General features: G+C 38.9%; 1 protein-coding gene across 5 annotated transcripts in view; it reads left to right on the forward strand.

The window, feature by feature from the left end:
* Window positions 1-16,751, forward strand: part of COL14A1 (collagen type XIV alpha 1 chain) — a 242,430-nt gene that overhangs the window by 104,763 nt on the left and 120,916 nt on the right. For all 5 annotated transcript variants that reach the window (XM_082433124.1, XM_082433121.1, XM_082433122.1 and 2 more), the window contains exons 20-23: window positions 4,790-4,919; window positions 10,936-11,058; window positions 13,236-13,385; window positions 16,292-16,408. In XM_082433124.1, coding sequence (XP_082289250.1) covers window positions 4,790-4,919; window positions 10,936-11,058; window positions 13,236-13,385; window positions 16,292-16,408 — 520 coding nt within the window. The remainder of the gene's footprint in view (window positions 1-4,789; window positions 4,920-10,935; window positions 11,059-13,235; window positions 13,386-16,291; window positions 16,409-16,751) is intronic.

Here is a 16,751-nt window from a genome sequence, read left to right on the forward strand (position 1 = left end):
TATTTACTTTGGATTATCTCTAGATAATTTTCCCTTTGCTAGTTTCTTTCATTTCACACTGTTTATTTTGAAACAAACTTGGACACCTAGATGAAGGAAAAAAGATCAAAAGTCTTCAACACACATGTGCCCCAGTTAAACAAACCCTTAATAAAAATGAAAAATATTGATAACTTTGATGGTGATTATTTACTGTGCAGAAATATTTTTGCTACACAGAGAAAGTACTTTAGAATTCTTTAACTCTCAAACCCCTATAGTGAATTCCAATGAAATTGAACTTGTGCACTCTTAATTTACAGGCATATTTTCAGGGACTCAACTGAGGAATAATTGAGAATTTATATCTCAGTGTTTTATGAAATGTTACTACTATGTAAATGTAATGTATTATTATTACTGGAGACAGAAAGTGCATGCATCTAGATTTAGATTATAGAACCAACATAGGTCAGGAACATGAAGATCTATATTCACTCCCACACAGCAAATGCATATCTTAAATATTTTCTTTTTTTTGTTTTTTTATTGAAGTATAATTGATTTACAATGTGTTAATTTCTGCTGTACAGCAAAGTGATTCAGTTATACATATATATATACTATATATACATTCTTTTTTTAAATATTCTTATCCATTATGGTTTATCATCACAGTGCTATACAGTAGGACCTTGTTGTTTATCCATTATGTATATAATAACTTCATCTGCTAACCCCAATCCCCCACTTGACTCCTCCCCCAACCCCTTCCCCTTGGCAACCACCAGTCTGTTCTCAATGTCCGTGCCTCTGTTTCTGTTTTGTAGACAGGTTCAACCAAATGAATATCTTAAAATAATGATGCAGGCAGGGAAAGACAGATGGCTAAAACATATTACAAAAGTGAGAAAGGAAATGTGTCTGGATAAGAGAAATGCCTCTTACCATCGTTCCAAATTTTCCTTAACTATAAAAGCTGATTAAATTTACCTGAGGAAATGATAAGCTAGAGTATTGAAGTTGGAGAATAGTATAGGTATATTGTAAACCAAAGTCAGGCTTTAATATATATAAAGCAAGGGGACTTAAATTTACTTTTCCAATTGAGGTTAAGTGAAGTATTTCTGTATTTTCTAAGCATAATCAAATCTACCAGATATTCCCAATAAAAAGCTTTTGAACTCTTAGAAAGTAAAACCCCCTGTCAAATATTTCATAAAGATTGACTTTCAACTCTGATCAGAAATATGGAGACGTAGTAATGACGTTGCCCTGAATTTTGTTGTCAGAGGAGGGAGGTCTCACATATCTTTATCTGTGAAAGGCCGATCAGGATTCCAGGCTTTTCTAGAACCTACATGTAAAAATCTAAAACCATGTCCTGAATTCTGAGTTGCAAGAAATGTTCTAGAGTAGGGAAACTCAGAATGTGGCTCAGTCTCTGACAAGATAAGTTCAGGTATTAAGATTAAGCTTAGAAACGTTTACAGCAATCTGACATTGCTGGAACATCCAAGAATATGACCCTGTTTTCTGGCGATTTTGTTTTATTGTATTTTATAAAAATATTGGTCGTCAGGGACTGGGATTAAAACATAACAGCACTAACCCTACCTAGTCTTTCACCATAGAAGGCATGAAAATCACTGTGTAGAAACAGAACTTGCTGAGACAGGAACAAGCTGAGATGTGGGGAATCCTCTTTCTACTGTGGAAACAGCTTGCTGGATGGGACCCAGGCTGCTCTGAAGAGCTCTGGGCAATAATGGAGCCAGACGTGAAGTTGCATTTCTGAAAAAATTAAAAACATGAAGTTCACTGGTTAGATCTGCACGTCATTTACCCATGAGCATCTTTTATAGAATTGTTTTCTCAACAAAACCACCATCTGCTATGACCTGTAGCATCTGTTTTTAGTGGACACCATCTTTTTTTTTTTTTTTTAATTTTATTCGAGTATAGTTGATTTACACTGTTGTGTTAGTTTCAGGTGTACAGCAAAGTGATTCAGTTATACATATATATATATTCATTCTTTTTTAGATTCTTTTCGCATATAGGTTATCATAGAATATTAAGTAGAGTTCCCTGTGCTATACAGTAAGTCCTTGTTGGTTATCTATTTTATATATAGTAGTGTGTGTATGTTAACCTCAAGCTCCTAATTTATCCCTTCCCCCCTGCCATGTTTCCCCTTTGGTAACCGTAAGTTTGTTTTCGAAATCTGTGAGTCTTTCTATTTTGTAAATAGGTTCATTTATATCATTTTTAAAAGTTAGATTCCACATGTGAGTTATGTCATATAATATTTGTCTTTCTCTGTCTGACTTAACTTCACTTAGTATGATAATCTCTAGGTCCATCCATGTTGCTGCAAATGGCATTATTTCGTTCTTTTTTATGGCTGAGTAATATTCCATTATATATACGTACCACATCCTCTTTATCCATTCTTCTGTCGATGGACATTTAGGTTGCTTCCATGTCCTTGCTATTGTAAATAGTGCTGCAATGAACATTGGAGTGCATGTATCTTTTTGAATTATGGTTTTATCTGGATATATGCCAAGGAGTGGGATTGCTAGATCATATGGTAGCTTTATTTTTAGCTTTTTAAGAAACCTCCATACTGTTCTCCATAGTGGTTGAACCAATTTACATTCCCATTAACACTTTGGGAGGGTTCCCTTTTCTCCTCACCCTCTCCAGCACTTATTATTTGTAGACTTCTTGATGATGGCCATTCTGACAGGTGTGAGGTGATACCTTATTGTAGTTTTGATTTGCATTTCTCTGATAATTAGTGATGTTGAGCATCTTTTTATGTGCTATTTGGCCATCTGTATGTCTTTTTTTGGAGAAGTGTATATTTAGATCTTCTGAGTGGGCACCTATCTTTACCTTGCTTTGTGCAAACAAGCAGAGGTCAAGTAGAAGGAACTTTGCATGCCCAAGAGGAGGTTTACATTTTATTCTTGGGAATGAGTATCATCAGGATAAAGAGGTTTGCCGAGAGCAGTCAGGTGGAGTAGAGGGCAGTGATTAAAAAAGGCTCAGGCCAGATATTCAGGATTTCAATATGGCTTTTTTTTTTTTAACCCAATAGCTATGTGGGTCTCAGTTTCCCCATCTGTAAAATGAGTGTAATCATACTTCTTATCTCAAAAGGTTGTGGTGAAGAGTAACTGAATTACTACATTAGAATACTTAGAGTAGTACTTGGCAGATAATAACAGCTAGCTAAATGAGGGCTATTATTATAAACCACAGCAACTACTACCTGGCAAGCTAAAAATGAGCCCTCCAGAATGGTCCCATTGCTTTTCAGTACCCTACAGGCTAAATTTGATTGGTTCCAAGGCCGTGTGCTTCTCAGTTTGAGGGATGACCTTATTTAAGGAACATCATCGTGGGTGGTTTGCTAGGCAGACAGCTTGGAACAAATGCCCAGGCTCTGGGCTCCAGAGGGTTATATTGAAAAGAAATGCCCTAAAGGAAGCTGCATGGATAGGCTAAGACAAGACAGGGCAACCACAGTTCTTTCTTTACAAGTTCTTAATGCCAGGGTTATCTAACTCATTTTAGAATAAAACAGAGCTCCTTTTATAAAATCTCCCTCCCAGGACTACATCAGTACCATCCTGTGTATTTCAGTGTCGTTTCACATGAGGAGCAAAATCATATTAATCTAATATAAATCACTTAATTCAGACTTCCTTTTTCATATTAAAAAAAAAAACAACCCTGCTTTTAGAGCTTAGCAATATCTTAGCAACAGCTGCTTCTGAGTTCAACTCGAGGCTTTCGAGGGCTTATTCCATGATTTATAGGTTCCTTCCCTCATCCAGAAGTAGACAGCATGCCCTTTGCCTGCTGGCATTTTACCCAGCTCTTGAATCCAAAAGCATCTCCAGCTGTCCCAGTCTTGTGACTCCCTTAAATGCATTTGGGTCAGTTCTTACAACCTAACATTTTTTCCAGCCATGATTAAGTCTTTTAAATGGCCCAGAGATGTGCCAGCATCTAACTGCTGAAACCTAGGCAGAAAGTTTTGTGGTTTTAGTATTGAGAACATGTGGCTTTTCTGGTCCACATATTCTTTTAGAGATGCCAGGATTTGCACTGCTGAGCCACATGGAACATTACACTGATGCCTGAGTGGTATCCTCCCCATCGCTGCATTTTATTTTTTGCAGCCTTTAGAGTCAGAGGAATGGTGATTTCAGATTGAGGAAGACATCTCCTTTCAGAAATAAAAAAGCTGCGACATTTTTTAGTGTCATTGGTAAATATCTTTCAACTCGGAAATCTTGGATTTAATGTGTGGTAATGTTGTTCTTGGCTAGCATCCAACCTTTTCTAAAATACTGGGATTAGATGATCTCTGAAAGGGAAAGAAGGGAAGGCTGAATTTTCAAAATGATTTGAAGTAGAATCAAATGTGATATGCAGGCTAGATTATAGAATGAACACTCCTAAGCCATAAACACCTGCTTTCCAAAAGGAAGATGATTCTCTCTTCTGGCTGCTTTACAAATACTGAAAAGATGTTGAGAGAAGACTACCCCTTAGGGCTTAAGAGCTTCAAATTTAAGCCTTCCGTATTAGTGATTAGAAACTAAGGGGTGTTGCGAGGGGAATTTCAGAGAGAAATGCTTTTGCATGGATGCCCTTCTTTCTTTATCATCACCCTCCAAGCGCATCTCCTTGCTTCTAATTATTTCAACGTGCCTACAGTCCCACCGCGTTAGTAGAGCAGCAGGAATGAAAGTCTTACTAAGACCGCGTCCTTTGCTTTTCTCTTCAGGTTATGGTGCCTGGAAGCCAGAACAATCTCCTTCTGAAGAATCTGCTTTCCGATACTGAATACAAAGTCACAGTGACTCCCATTTACGATGATGGAGAAGGGGTCAGTGTCTCTGCCCCTGGAAAAACCTGTGAGTGAAGCTTTCCCCCTGTGGTCACTAGCTGACTAATTAGGTGAAAATGCTTGTCCTGTGTAATGCAACCCGCCCGGGTAGCCGCAGTGCAGCAGGGTGAAAAGAGCAAAAATGGTTTGGAGAGAGAAAATCCGTTTGAATTCTGTCTTCACACATTCAAGCTGCGTGACTTTGAGCAAGTTGTTTCACTGCTCAGGGCTTCCGTTTTCTTGTCTCTAAAACCTAAGACTTAAAAAACAACTACATCTTACTCCTCCAGCATCGAATTCATCCCAAGTCCTGCTGAGTCTCTAAGATACATTCTACGTGCCTGTCCACTTTCTCTTCGTCTAACTGCTCCACCCCAATCCAAGCCACACTCTCCCACTCGAATGAGTCTTCCTGCTTCCATTCTTGGATCCTTTATTCTCCTCACAGCAGCCTGAGAAGCTTTTTAAAATATAAATGATCTCATGTCACACCTCCATTCCAAGCCACCCAACAGCTTCCCATTGTACTCGGGATAAAATCTAATGTCCTGTCATACAGAGTGAAGTAAGTCAGAAAGAGAAAAACAAATACAGTATGCTAACACATATATATGGAATCTAAGGAAAAAAAAAAAAGGTCATGAAGAACCTAGTGGCAAGACGGGAATAAAGACACAGACCTACTAGAGAATGGACTTGAGGATATGGGAAGGGGGAAGGGTAAGATGTGACAAAGTGAGAGCGTGGCATGGACATATATACACTACCAAACGTAAAATAGATAGCTAGTGGGAAGCAGCCGCATAGCACAGGGAGGTCAGCTCTGTGCTTTGTGATCACCTAGAGGGGTGGGATAGGGAGGGTGGGAGGGAGGGAGATGCAAGAGGGAAGAGATATGGGAACATATGTATATGTATAACTGATTCACTTTGTTATAAAGCAGAAACTAACACACCACTGTAAAGCAATTATACTCCAATAAAGGTGTTAAAAATATATATAAAAATGATCTCATGTCACACTTGCATTTCAAGCCACCCAACAGCTTCCCATTGTATGCGGGATAAAATCTAATGTCCTTCCCACGGCCCTACAAGGGCGTCACCCTCCTAGGTGACCTGGACCCTGCTCTTTGATCCCCTCTCCTGACAGTTCCCTCAGCCATGCCTCCTTTCCTCCTCTTCACTGGACTTTTTAAGCTTGTTTCTGCCTTAGAACCTATGCACCAGCCATTCCTTCCATAGGAAATATCCTTTCCCAGATGTTTGCTTTTCTGGCTTTTTCTTGTCATTTTGGTCTCAGCTCAATGTCACCTGCTCAGGCTTTTCTGACCACCCATGCAAAGTAGCTCCCACCCTTTCTGATATCATCCTGGGTTGTTTTTGGTTTTGTTTTGTTTTTTGGTTTTGGTCATGTCATGGCCCTATTTGCTCTCTGATACTTTCTTGTTTGCTCATGTATTTGTTCACTGTCTGTCTCCCATCCCTGGAGAGCAGCATCCTGAGTGGCCAGGACCTCGCCTGTACTGTCATCTCTGCATACCAAGCTCCCACAGTGCTGTGTGGTACAGAGAAGGCAGCACAGAATGTGGGTTGTAGATGTCTTGGCCATGATGATCAAGTGAGAAGCATGCATGAAAACACCTGGTCAGAGCACCACAGAGTCTAAGTTGTCTTCATTACTGTTGTGATTGTACTTGCATGAAGACGACCCCAGAACCTGGTGGCTTAAAACAGCAACCATTTTATTGTATTGCTTGATTTTGTGGGTCAGGAAATTAGGCAAGCCTTGCTGGAAAATCCTTCTGTTTCATGTAGTATTGACCACAGTTACCTGGTGGCTGGGTTGGTCTGGAGGGTCCAAAACAACTTTACCCACATGCTCGGCATCTTGGTGGAGATGCCCAGAAGCTGGGCCCCTTCATGTCATTTTAGCATGTTTCCATGTGGTCTTTCCAGCAGGATAGTCATGGTTTTTACATGATGACTCAGGACGATAAGAGCAAGAGTTCCAAGAGGTGGAAAGTGGAAACTGTCAGGACAGTTAAGGGCTACGCTTGGAACTAGTACAATGTCATTTCTGCTGTCGTCTGTTGGTCAAGGTGGTCATAGAACCCAATTCAAAGAGAGCATCATACCTTCCACCTCTCAATGGGAGGAAGGTCAAAAAACCTGTGCTGATCTTCAATCTACCACAATTACTAAGCCGTTATATGTGATTAGGTGCAGAATGGTATCAAGGGCTGAATTCTCTACCTGGGCACCTAAGTATGGATTTTTTAATTAAGTATAAAAATTATTAAAATTCTGTAGCTGCAAAACCCAAAGTCCTGACTCTGCTCAGCTGAGCAGATGGGTATTAGCTCCTCCTTCGACAGTATTGGCATCTCCCCCTCCTCCCCGGGCCCATGCTATGAGGGCCTCCACCCACGCTCACACCAAGCCTGCACAGTTTGCTAAATACCGTCCAGATCAGAGTATTAGGAGCCACATGAGCTGCTACGGTTATTTCCTTAGGGGTCATGTAGAAGGAGAGAAGGAAAGGGAAGAGCAGTGGGAGAGCACCAAGCTCTTCATTTCGCTTTTACCCACATGTTGGCATCTTGATTTGATCAGCATATTGGCATTTCTAGCATCTTTTGGTATTTTGCTGCTAAATAAATGGTTGAGAACCACAGACTTAAACAGCAATTTAAGAAGAAAAGAAGTAGTATTCACCTAACATTTATGAAGCATCTACCATGTGCTTTTTTTTTTTAACATCTTTATTGGAGTATAATTGCTTTACAGTGGTGTGTTAGTTTCTGCTTTATAACAAAGTGAATCAGTTATACATATACATATATCCCCATATCTCCTCCCTCTTGCGTCTCCCTCCCTCCCACCCTCCCTATCCCACCCTTCTACGTGGTCACAAAGCACCAAGCTGATCTCCCTGTGCTATGTGGCTGCTTCCCACTAGCTATCTATATTACATTTGGTAGTATGTCCATGCCACTCTCTCACTTTGTCCCAGCTTACCCTTCCCCTTCCCTGTGTCCTCAAATCCATTCTCTACGTCTGCGTCTTTGTCCCTGTCCTGCGCCTAGGTTCTTCAGAACCATTTTTCTTTTTTTAGATTCCATATATATGTCTTAGCATACGGTATTTATTTTTCTCTTTCTGACTTACTTCACTCTGTATGACAGACTCTAGGTCCATCCACCTCACTAAAAATAACTCAATTTCTTTTCTTTTTATGGCTGAGAAATATTCCACTGTATATATGTGTTACATCTTCTTTATCCATTCATCTGTCGATGGACACTTAGGTTGCTTCCATGTCCTGGCTATTGTAAATAGAGCTGCAATGAACATTGTGGTACATGACTCCTCTTGAATTATGGTTTTCTCAGGGTATATGCCCAGTAGTGGGATTGCTGGGTCATATGGTAGTTCTATTTTTAGTTTTTTAAGGAACCTCCATACTGTTCTCCATAGTGGCTGTATCAATTTACATTCCCACCAACAGTGCAAGAGGGTTCCCTTTTCTCCACACCCTCTCCAGCATTTATTGTTTGTAGATTTTTTGATGATGGCCATTCTGACCGGTGTGAGGTGATACCTCATTGTAGTTTTGATTTGCATTTCTCGAATGATTAGTGATGTTGAGCATCCTTTTATGTGTTTGTTGGCAATCTGTATATCTTCTTTGAGAAATGTCTGTTTAGGTCTTCTGCTCATTTTTAGATTGGGTTGTTTGTTTTTTTTGATATTGAGCTGCATGAGCTGCTTGTAAATTTTGGAGATTAATCCTTTGTCAGTTGCTTCATTTGCAAATATTTTCTCCCATTCTGAAGGTTGTCTTTTCGTCTTGTTTATGTTTTCCTTTGCTATGCAAAAGGTTTTAAGTTCCCTTAGGTCCCATTTGTTTATTCTTGTTTTTATTTCCATTTCTCTAGGAGGTGGGTCAAAAAGGATCTTGCTGTGATTTATGTCATAGAGTGTTCTGCCTATGTTTTCCTCTAAGAGTTTTATAGTGTCTGGCCTTACATTTAGGTCTTTAATCCATTTTGAGTTTATTTTTGTGTATGGTGTTAGGGAGTGTTCTAATTTCACTGTTTAAAAATTAATTTAGCTGTCCAGTTTTCCCAGCACCACTTATTGAAGAGGCTGTCTTTTCTCCATTGTATATTCTTGCCTCCTTTATCAAAGATAAGGTGACCATATGTGCGTGAGTTTATCTCTGGGCTTTCTATCCTGTTCCATTGATCTATATTTATGTTTTGTGCCCGTACCATATTGTCTTGATTACTGTCGCTTTGTAGTATAGTCTGAAGTCCGGGAGCCTGATTCCTCCAGCTCTGTTTTTCTTTCTCAAGATTGCTTTGGCTATTCAAGGTCTTTTGTGTTTCCGTACAAATGCTACCAGAAAACTACTAGAGCTAATCAATGAATTTGGTAAAGTAGCAGGATACAAAATTAATGCACAGAAACCTCTTGCATTCCTGTACACTATTGATGAAAAATCTGAAAGAGAAATTAAGGAAGCACTCCCATTTACCACTGCAACAAAAAGAATAAAATACCTAGGAATAAACCTACCTAAGGAGACAAAAGATCTGTATACAGAAAACTATAAGACACTGATGAAAGAAATTAAAGATGATACAAACAGATAGATATACCATGTTCTTGGATTGGAAGAATCAACATTTTGAAAATGACTATACTACCCAAAGCCATCTACCATGTGCTTTTAAATCTAAATTAAAAAAAAAAAAGCAGGCAAGAGTGGTTTAAAAGTAGCATAGTAAATTCTGCTCTTCAGAGTTGGTTTTGGATTGTGTTATTTAACACTCTAAAGTTCCATAAAATTACCTTAAATCCACCACTGCTGGGGGGAGGGGAGGAAGGCAGTGGGAAGGTAAAGGGGCTCCATCATGGCTGATGACCTGGACTCGAAGATCTACTTTTAACTTTCACGTGTTAAAAATTAGCATAATTTGTATATGTGGGTTCTAACAAATACAACAGAGTAGTGAATATAACATAAAAGAAGCAGTCTCACAGGTATAGAGAACAAACTAGTGGTTACCAGTGGTGCAGGGGGAGAAATGTAGGGGTGAGGGGGTGGGAGGTACAAACTATTGGGTGTAAGATAGGCTTAAGGATGTCTTGTAGAACACGGGGAATACAGCCACTATTTTGTAATAACCGTAAATGAAAAGTAACCTTTAAAAATTGTATAAAAATTTAAAAAGTTTAAAATAGCATAATTTGTAAGAGAGTTCCATGATACACTCACACAAATAAAAACTATTTAAAGACTATAACTATAGAAATATGACTTAAACTTCATTACGGAAATACTATCACATTTAGCAGTATCTTTACAGTAAAATTATTTCAAAGTGTGTTCTTTGAAATAAGTTTGGATGGTCCACTTTTTTTAAGCAGTGGTCAACACAACTAAATTCTGTCAACAACAAAGTGGTAATGATAATGATAATATCCATCAATATTCACAATAAATTTTACAAAGGTCCTTCATATAAATGGCTTTAATGTTTTGATAAAAAATTGATGGATGATGATATAAAGTTTAAAAAAATATAGGTAATGTGAAGATGAAAGCAAACAAAATCATCAGAATCTTACCTCTGAGAATTACCATCATTACTATTACCTAATCATCCTTGATACGGCTGTACAAACATCCTTTGACAGTGAAACAGAGCGGTGTGTCGACAGAAAGTTTTTAATAAACACTACTGAATTCAGTTTTACTTAAAAGTAACTGAAGAAGAAGGAACCCAAATTTCATTGAATGAACCGCTGATCTTCAGAAAAAAGTGTTTTACCACAAGAACAATTATTTTCTATTATTTAATATTTAACACAACCATGGATTCTCAAAGTCTTCTTACCATGTGTTTTAGTACATTTCCCTTGTAAGTATTTTTAACATTGTGGGAAGATATCTTAGATTTTGTTAACCACAGTGTAGGTTGTAAAGATGGAAACCACACTAAACCCTCTTTTTTCATTTTCCTTCCTGCCCAGTGCCACCCTCTGGTCCCCAGAACTTACAGGTTTCAGAAGAATGGTATAACAGATTGCGCATTACATGGGATCCCCCATCTTCCCCTGTAAAGGGCTATAGGATTGTCTACAAACCTGTCAGTGGTAAGTCATGCTTTTTAAAAAATATTGTCTTTCAAGATTGGTTATTTTTGTTTTTACTTTCTATCTTTGGTTTCATCTTTGGCTTTAAGAAATGGGAAGAGTCTCTTACCTTTTTTGAAAAAAAAATGCTTTGAACTTATGACCTTACCTAAAAATAACTGATACATTAACAAGCAGAATATATACTTAGTTTACACCTGACCTAGACACACCCCAGACAAGGAGCTGCCTAAGGAGACCTTGACTCCATAGCAGTAGGAAGCTTCTAAGGCTTGATGAGTATTTGGAATCTGTAATCTCTAATTCCTCTTCTACCTCTTCTTGAATTAGTTGGAAAAAGTCCATTTACCAACTTCTCAGTCTCCTTATTTTGGAAACTACGTTAAGGTATGAAATTCATCAGAGCCCTAAGATTGTGGTAGTAAAAGGCTTTTTCATAAACCTCTCAGCCACCTTGATCACCTCTGTCCTTACTTCCCATATCATTATATCCTGAAGACAGGAGAATGACCCAGATGGGGGAGGTTGTACCCTTGGTCCATCTGCCCGTGGAGAACATGTGCAACTTCACCTGTTACAGTATCATCTCCTGACACTGAGCACTTTCATGAAGTTTAAACAGGAGACTAAAAATAGATATTATAAGAGTCTTCTCAGTTTTCTGGACCTGGGCCTTCAGTACTCCAAATGTTCAGCAGGAAACGGTTCTCCTATTATTTTTCTTGATTTGGCAGGAAAATTTAAAAATTATCCTCTGGGTCATTAAAAAGCTCTTTCTGCCCTCAAAAGCTCTGTGAGTCTCAATCTGGCATCTGAGATGTAGCTCTTGCCTCTAAAACACTTTCCAGACTTTTCTATTGTGTCCCATTATCTAGGTCCATACAGTTAAAATACTCCACCTCCAATTTCTCCAGACAAACATATCTATGAACCATAAAAATGAAAGAGCAAGAATATAGCATGGATGCACTAGCCTGCTCAAGACTGATGCCTTGGGATCCATCACCAACTTTTTTGTTTCTTTTCTTTAGGCCTGAGGCATGTGTTTATTTGCAAAACAGCCCTGCTGAATTTATTCTTTGGACCATTCTATAAATATTTACCAGATTTTCTGAGGGAAAATAGCTTTGTTTTAGGCCAGTGGTTCTTAACTGGTACAATTTTGCTGCCCAACAGAGATATTTTGGTTGTCTACATTCTGTCACAACTTGGGGGGTAGGGGGTTGCTATTGGCCTCTAGCAGGGACAGTTAAGCATCTTACAAGTCACTGTAGGCAACTTGCTCCCCCATTGCTCCAGAATAAAAAGTTATCTAGCCCAAAATGTCAACAGTGCTGAGGTTGAAAAAATCCAGTTCTAGGTCAAGTGCAAGAACTGTATGATGTCATTTGCACTGAGAGTTGGGGGTGTGGGAAAACCTCTACTGAGATAACACATACATACAGAAAAATATAAATATATTGTTGGAAGGAGGGGGCTCTGGAGTAAAGTGATGAGTATTTAGGAACTTATTAAGTCAAAGTGCTCAAAGAATGAGCACATAGGGGAAGAGGCAGGAGGTAAATACACTTGTATAGGACATAGCATGGAGTGTTTTTAGTGATCAGAGATTATGCTGGGTTGAAACAGAGATGAAAATGTAGAAGCCCAAAGAAGCCAGATAGTCAAGGGCCTTGGAGTAAAATTGTCATCTGTCTGGTCTTAAAAAGCATAAGGGGAGTGGATAAAGCCCATAATGGTAACATATATGCTGGTCCCCCAAGTGGCAAGGTATGGCATAGTGTCCATGATAAAATTTGCTGCTAAGGCCACTTGCATGCTGTCTGGGGACAAAGCTGGGTGTCTGAGGTGGGGTAACTGAAAATGACTTCTGTTTAGCACATGCCCCAAAGCCTATGACAACACAGGAGCTCCACTGTGAAGGCCTCACAGTAGGGTGGGTGGTGGATTGTGAGGTGGACCAGCTTCTTCAAGTACTAGGGGAAGAACTAGTTGCCTAAAAAGAGCCTTAGGCTGGGAGTCAGGTGTGTAAGTCTTGGAGCTAAATGGGGCCAAACCTCAGCTCTGCTGTTTGCCTTTTGGGCAACATGAAACACAGTGGAATAAGTAGTGTTACTTCAGGAGTGTGTCCATTTTTCCACATTCTGTTATAACTGAAATGCACTCTTTCTTGTTAGTTGCTGGCCCAACGCTGGAGACGTTCGTGGGGGCCAACATTAACACCATCCTTATCACAAACCTCCTCAGCGGAACGGACTACAACGTGAAAATATTTGCTTCCCAGGCCTCAGGTTTCAGCGACGCTCTAACAGGCGTGGTGAAAACACGTAAGACTGATGTCCTGTCACTTCAGCCCCTCCATGTGGTTTTGCTGCTTTGTTTTCCCTGTAACTCAACCCCTGCTTCAACTTGGCAGTTGGTTTTTCTTTTCCTCAGCCTTGCCCTTTCTGGATGGTGTTTCATGGAAAGAAAGGTGTGCTCCTTACTCAGGGCTATAGTTCAGAGTCCTAGTTGGCAGGCGGAACGTCAGAACCTGGCGTTCCAATATATTTGATGGTGGTGGATGGGATTTCCTTCTGGAAAGTCTTTGTTAGTATTTTTCAAATTAGATGAAATTTTCCAACCAACCTGTATAGCCTGATGTGGCCAAAACCCATCAAAGTTGAGCCAGGGAGAAATTTGCCTTTTCTCAAAGCCTTTGCCCCTCCTCTCTCTCTGTCTCTCTGTCTCTCTCTGTCTCTCTCTCACTCTCTCTCTCTCTCTGTCTCTCTCTCTCACACACACACACACACACACACATATATACACCCCATCCATAAAAGATACTTGCACCACTCAAAAGACTTCCTTCTCTATCTTTTAAGGGTTTACATGCTGTCTGCTCACCATCTGGGACTTCTCCTTGGCAGGCACCACTCGCAGACACCCATGGCATAATACAGTGTTTTCCAGCTCCAGCACATATGTTCCATATTCCTGATGTTTGTTATGCTTCCACACCATCTGTTTAATATATCTTTAAATGGACTACAGTTTCTGGTTTTTTTTTTTTTTTTTTTTACTAAAATGCTTTTAAAACCCACAAATGACTCTAAACAGAAAACCAGTATTTTCAATACACATTAAAGATAATACATAAATGACCAAAATAAAAATGGTTTGGCTGTGTGATCACTGAAATTATCCTGAGTGCTATCAACAGTACATGCCCCACACTCGAGAATGATCATCATGGTATAATCAGAAGTATAAACCTTAAATCTTCTACTTATTAGCTAAGGCCTTGAGCAAATTACTGAACTTCTCTGAGCCTAAATTTTCTCAACTCCAAGGTGAAGATAATCATAACTGTTTACAGGCTGCTCGGCAGGATTAAAGAGGTAATGTATAAAAAGTGTCTACCATATAGCAAGCACTCAATGAATAGCCACTATTATTATTGTAATAATTGTGCTTTATGCATTTGGGCCATATCTCACTCTGACTGCTAATCAAAAAATTAATCCAATAAAAGGAATTTTGTAAGGATGAGGCATATATTAGACCAAACCCCAAGCCACCTATATCTGGCAACTATGTTTTATATAAGGCCTATCCTTTCATTAGAGAAAGCTCCCTGAATTCTCTTTTATGGAATATCTTTAGATTTTAAAGGCTAGATATGGAATCAATTTAATCTCAAAAGAAATAGTCTCTGTCTTCAACAGATCTAGGAAGGCTTTGGCCTGTGGTTCTGATCTTGTACTTGGCTGTTGAAATGATACTGTTTTAGGTACTACTGTAAACTGCAAGTAATTTCCCTGTGTTATGCCATTATAGCAACCCCTCAGTCCCTCCTTAGGAACAGCTTGGAGTCCCCTGTGCATTTCCCTACCCTTTCGTACCTCTCTCCTCTAGTTTATCTTCATTTTCCTCTCCGGATTACCCTTTCTGTTTGTGCCATGTTTTATGTCCATGATTTTCTATTGGTCTTTCTTCTCCTTACTCTTTCTTGTCTCTTTTTATCCTCCTTTCTCTGCTCCCCTCTTTCTTCTGTTTCATCCCTCTTCTCCCCTTTAATAAATGTGGTGATTATTCCAAATATATTTTAAAAGACTGAGGGTATTGAACTGTTTCATAGTCTACCCTTAAAGTAAAAATTAGATTGGCTTATTATTTGTTTTCTCTCTTTCTCCCAAGCAAGATAAAACCCCACGCAATGGCAAATAAATTAATTCAAGGTGTTTTTTAAATTTAGTGTGGTTATATAAATCGTTATTGATTTCCTTTTTTGTTGGGGGGAGAGGGTTGTTTAATTGGCCTTAGGGAAGAAGGTTTTCCCTTGCTGATCTGACAGAAAGGAATAATGTCAAGATGCAAACTGTGATTAGTCCAGATTATCTCTACTGTCTTGAAAAGTAATTATAAGCTATTTTTAAACTTTATGAAGTAGCTAAAAGAGAGGGGAAGTATGAGGAAATGATGTGGATGAAGTCAGGGGTCATTAGAGAAAGTAAACATTATTAATTTTCTGCTTTTTCTGCTTGGATCTAAGTGATAAACACTGAATGTTTAGTCCTCTATTGTATTGGAGAAACAATATTTTTACTGATTCCCCAAATAAACTCCCTGTGAATCATTTTTGAATATCACAGTGTTTGCTCTAAGAGTATAAGAATCTGTGTATTTCTTTTGATTATTTTTTTATCTGTGTAAAATCTTTCCTTTTTAAATTTTCAAAAATGTATCCATTCTCATTCAATCATGTTTTGAAGGCCAGTCCGTGTGAACTGCTCCTGTCTGAATAAGACTTCCACTTTGTCTGCTTTGCTCTTCCCTTTCATTTAAACCATGACTATCTTTCAGTGGTTGATAGGTGCATATTGTATTAAATTTTTTATTATAAAAGTATTATATATTAATTGTGGAATATTTTAAAAGCACACATAAATAAAGAGGAAAGATTTAAAATCACCCATAAGTTTACTACCCTTGCTTCTGGTCTTTTCCAGAATATATATTTTCTTTTGTGTTTACAAATAGCAGACAGGACCTATCATACATCATGTTTTGCAACTGCTTTTTTAAGTCATAAAATAGTTAATCTTTTGTGCACTAATTTATTGTGACTTGACGAATTTCCCACCACTGGCTATGGAACTTTGAATTCAAATTTTACCATGTTAATTCAGACTTGGGGACATTTGTGGCATTGTCTGCAATGTGACATAGTTATGTTTCTATTTCACTATAGTGTTTTTGGGTGTGACCAATCTTCAGGCAGACCAGATCCAAACGACCAGCTTATGTGCTCGCTGGCAGGTGCAACGTCATGCCACTGCCTACAGGATAGTTATAGAATCCCGCCAGGGTAAGTGCAATCCATCACATATGTTTTTGTCAAGCACTCATGTACTCTGTGCCAATCACTGTGGACAACACACAAGGAACATTAGACAAAAGCATTCTTCTTGAGGAGGCAATATTATGTCATGGATCATGCAGGGTTTGGAATCAGGACGGCTGGTTAAGCCAACTTTTTAACCTCTCCAAACCTCCATTTTCCCATCTGTAGTTAATGGGTAGAACCATAGTGCTGATCTTGTGGCATTCTGCTAGGATTAAGCTGAGAGAATCCATGTAAAACATTTGCAGCAGTGCTTTGCACATATTAAGCACCCAGGAAATGTAAGCTGCTATTGGTGATAGGAGCT

Source organism: Balaenoptera physalus (genome assembly GCF_965194825.1).
Source record: "Balaenoptera physalus genome assembly, chromosome: 17".
In the NCBI taxonomy this organism is placed as follows: Eukaryota; Metazoa; Chordata; class Mammalia; order Artiodactyla; family Balaenopteridae; genus Balaenoptera; species Balaenoptera physalus.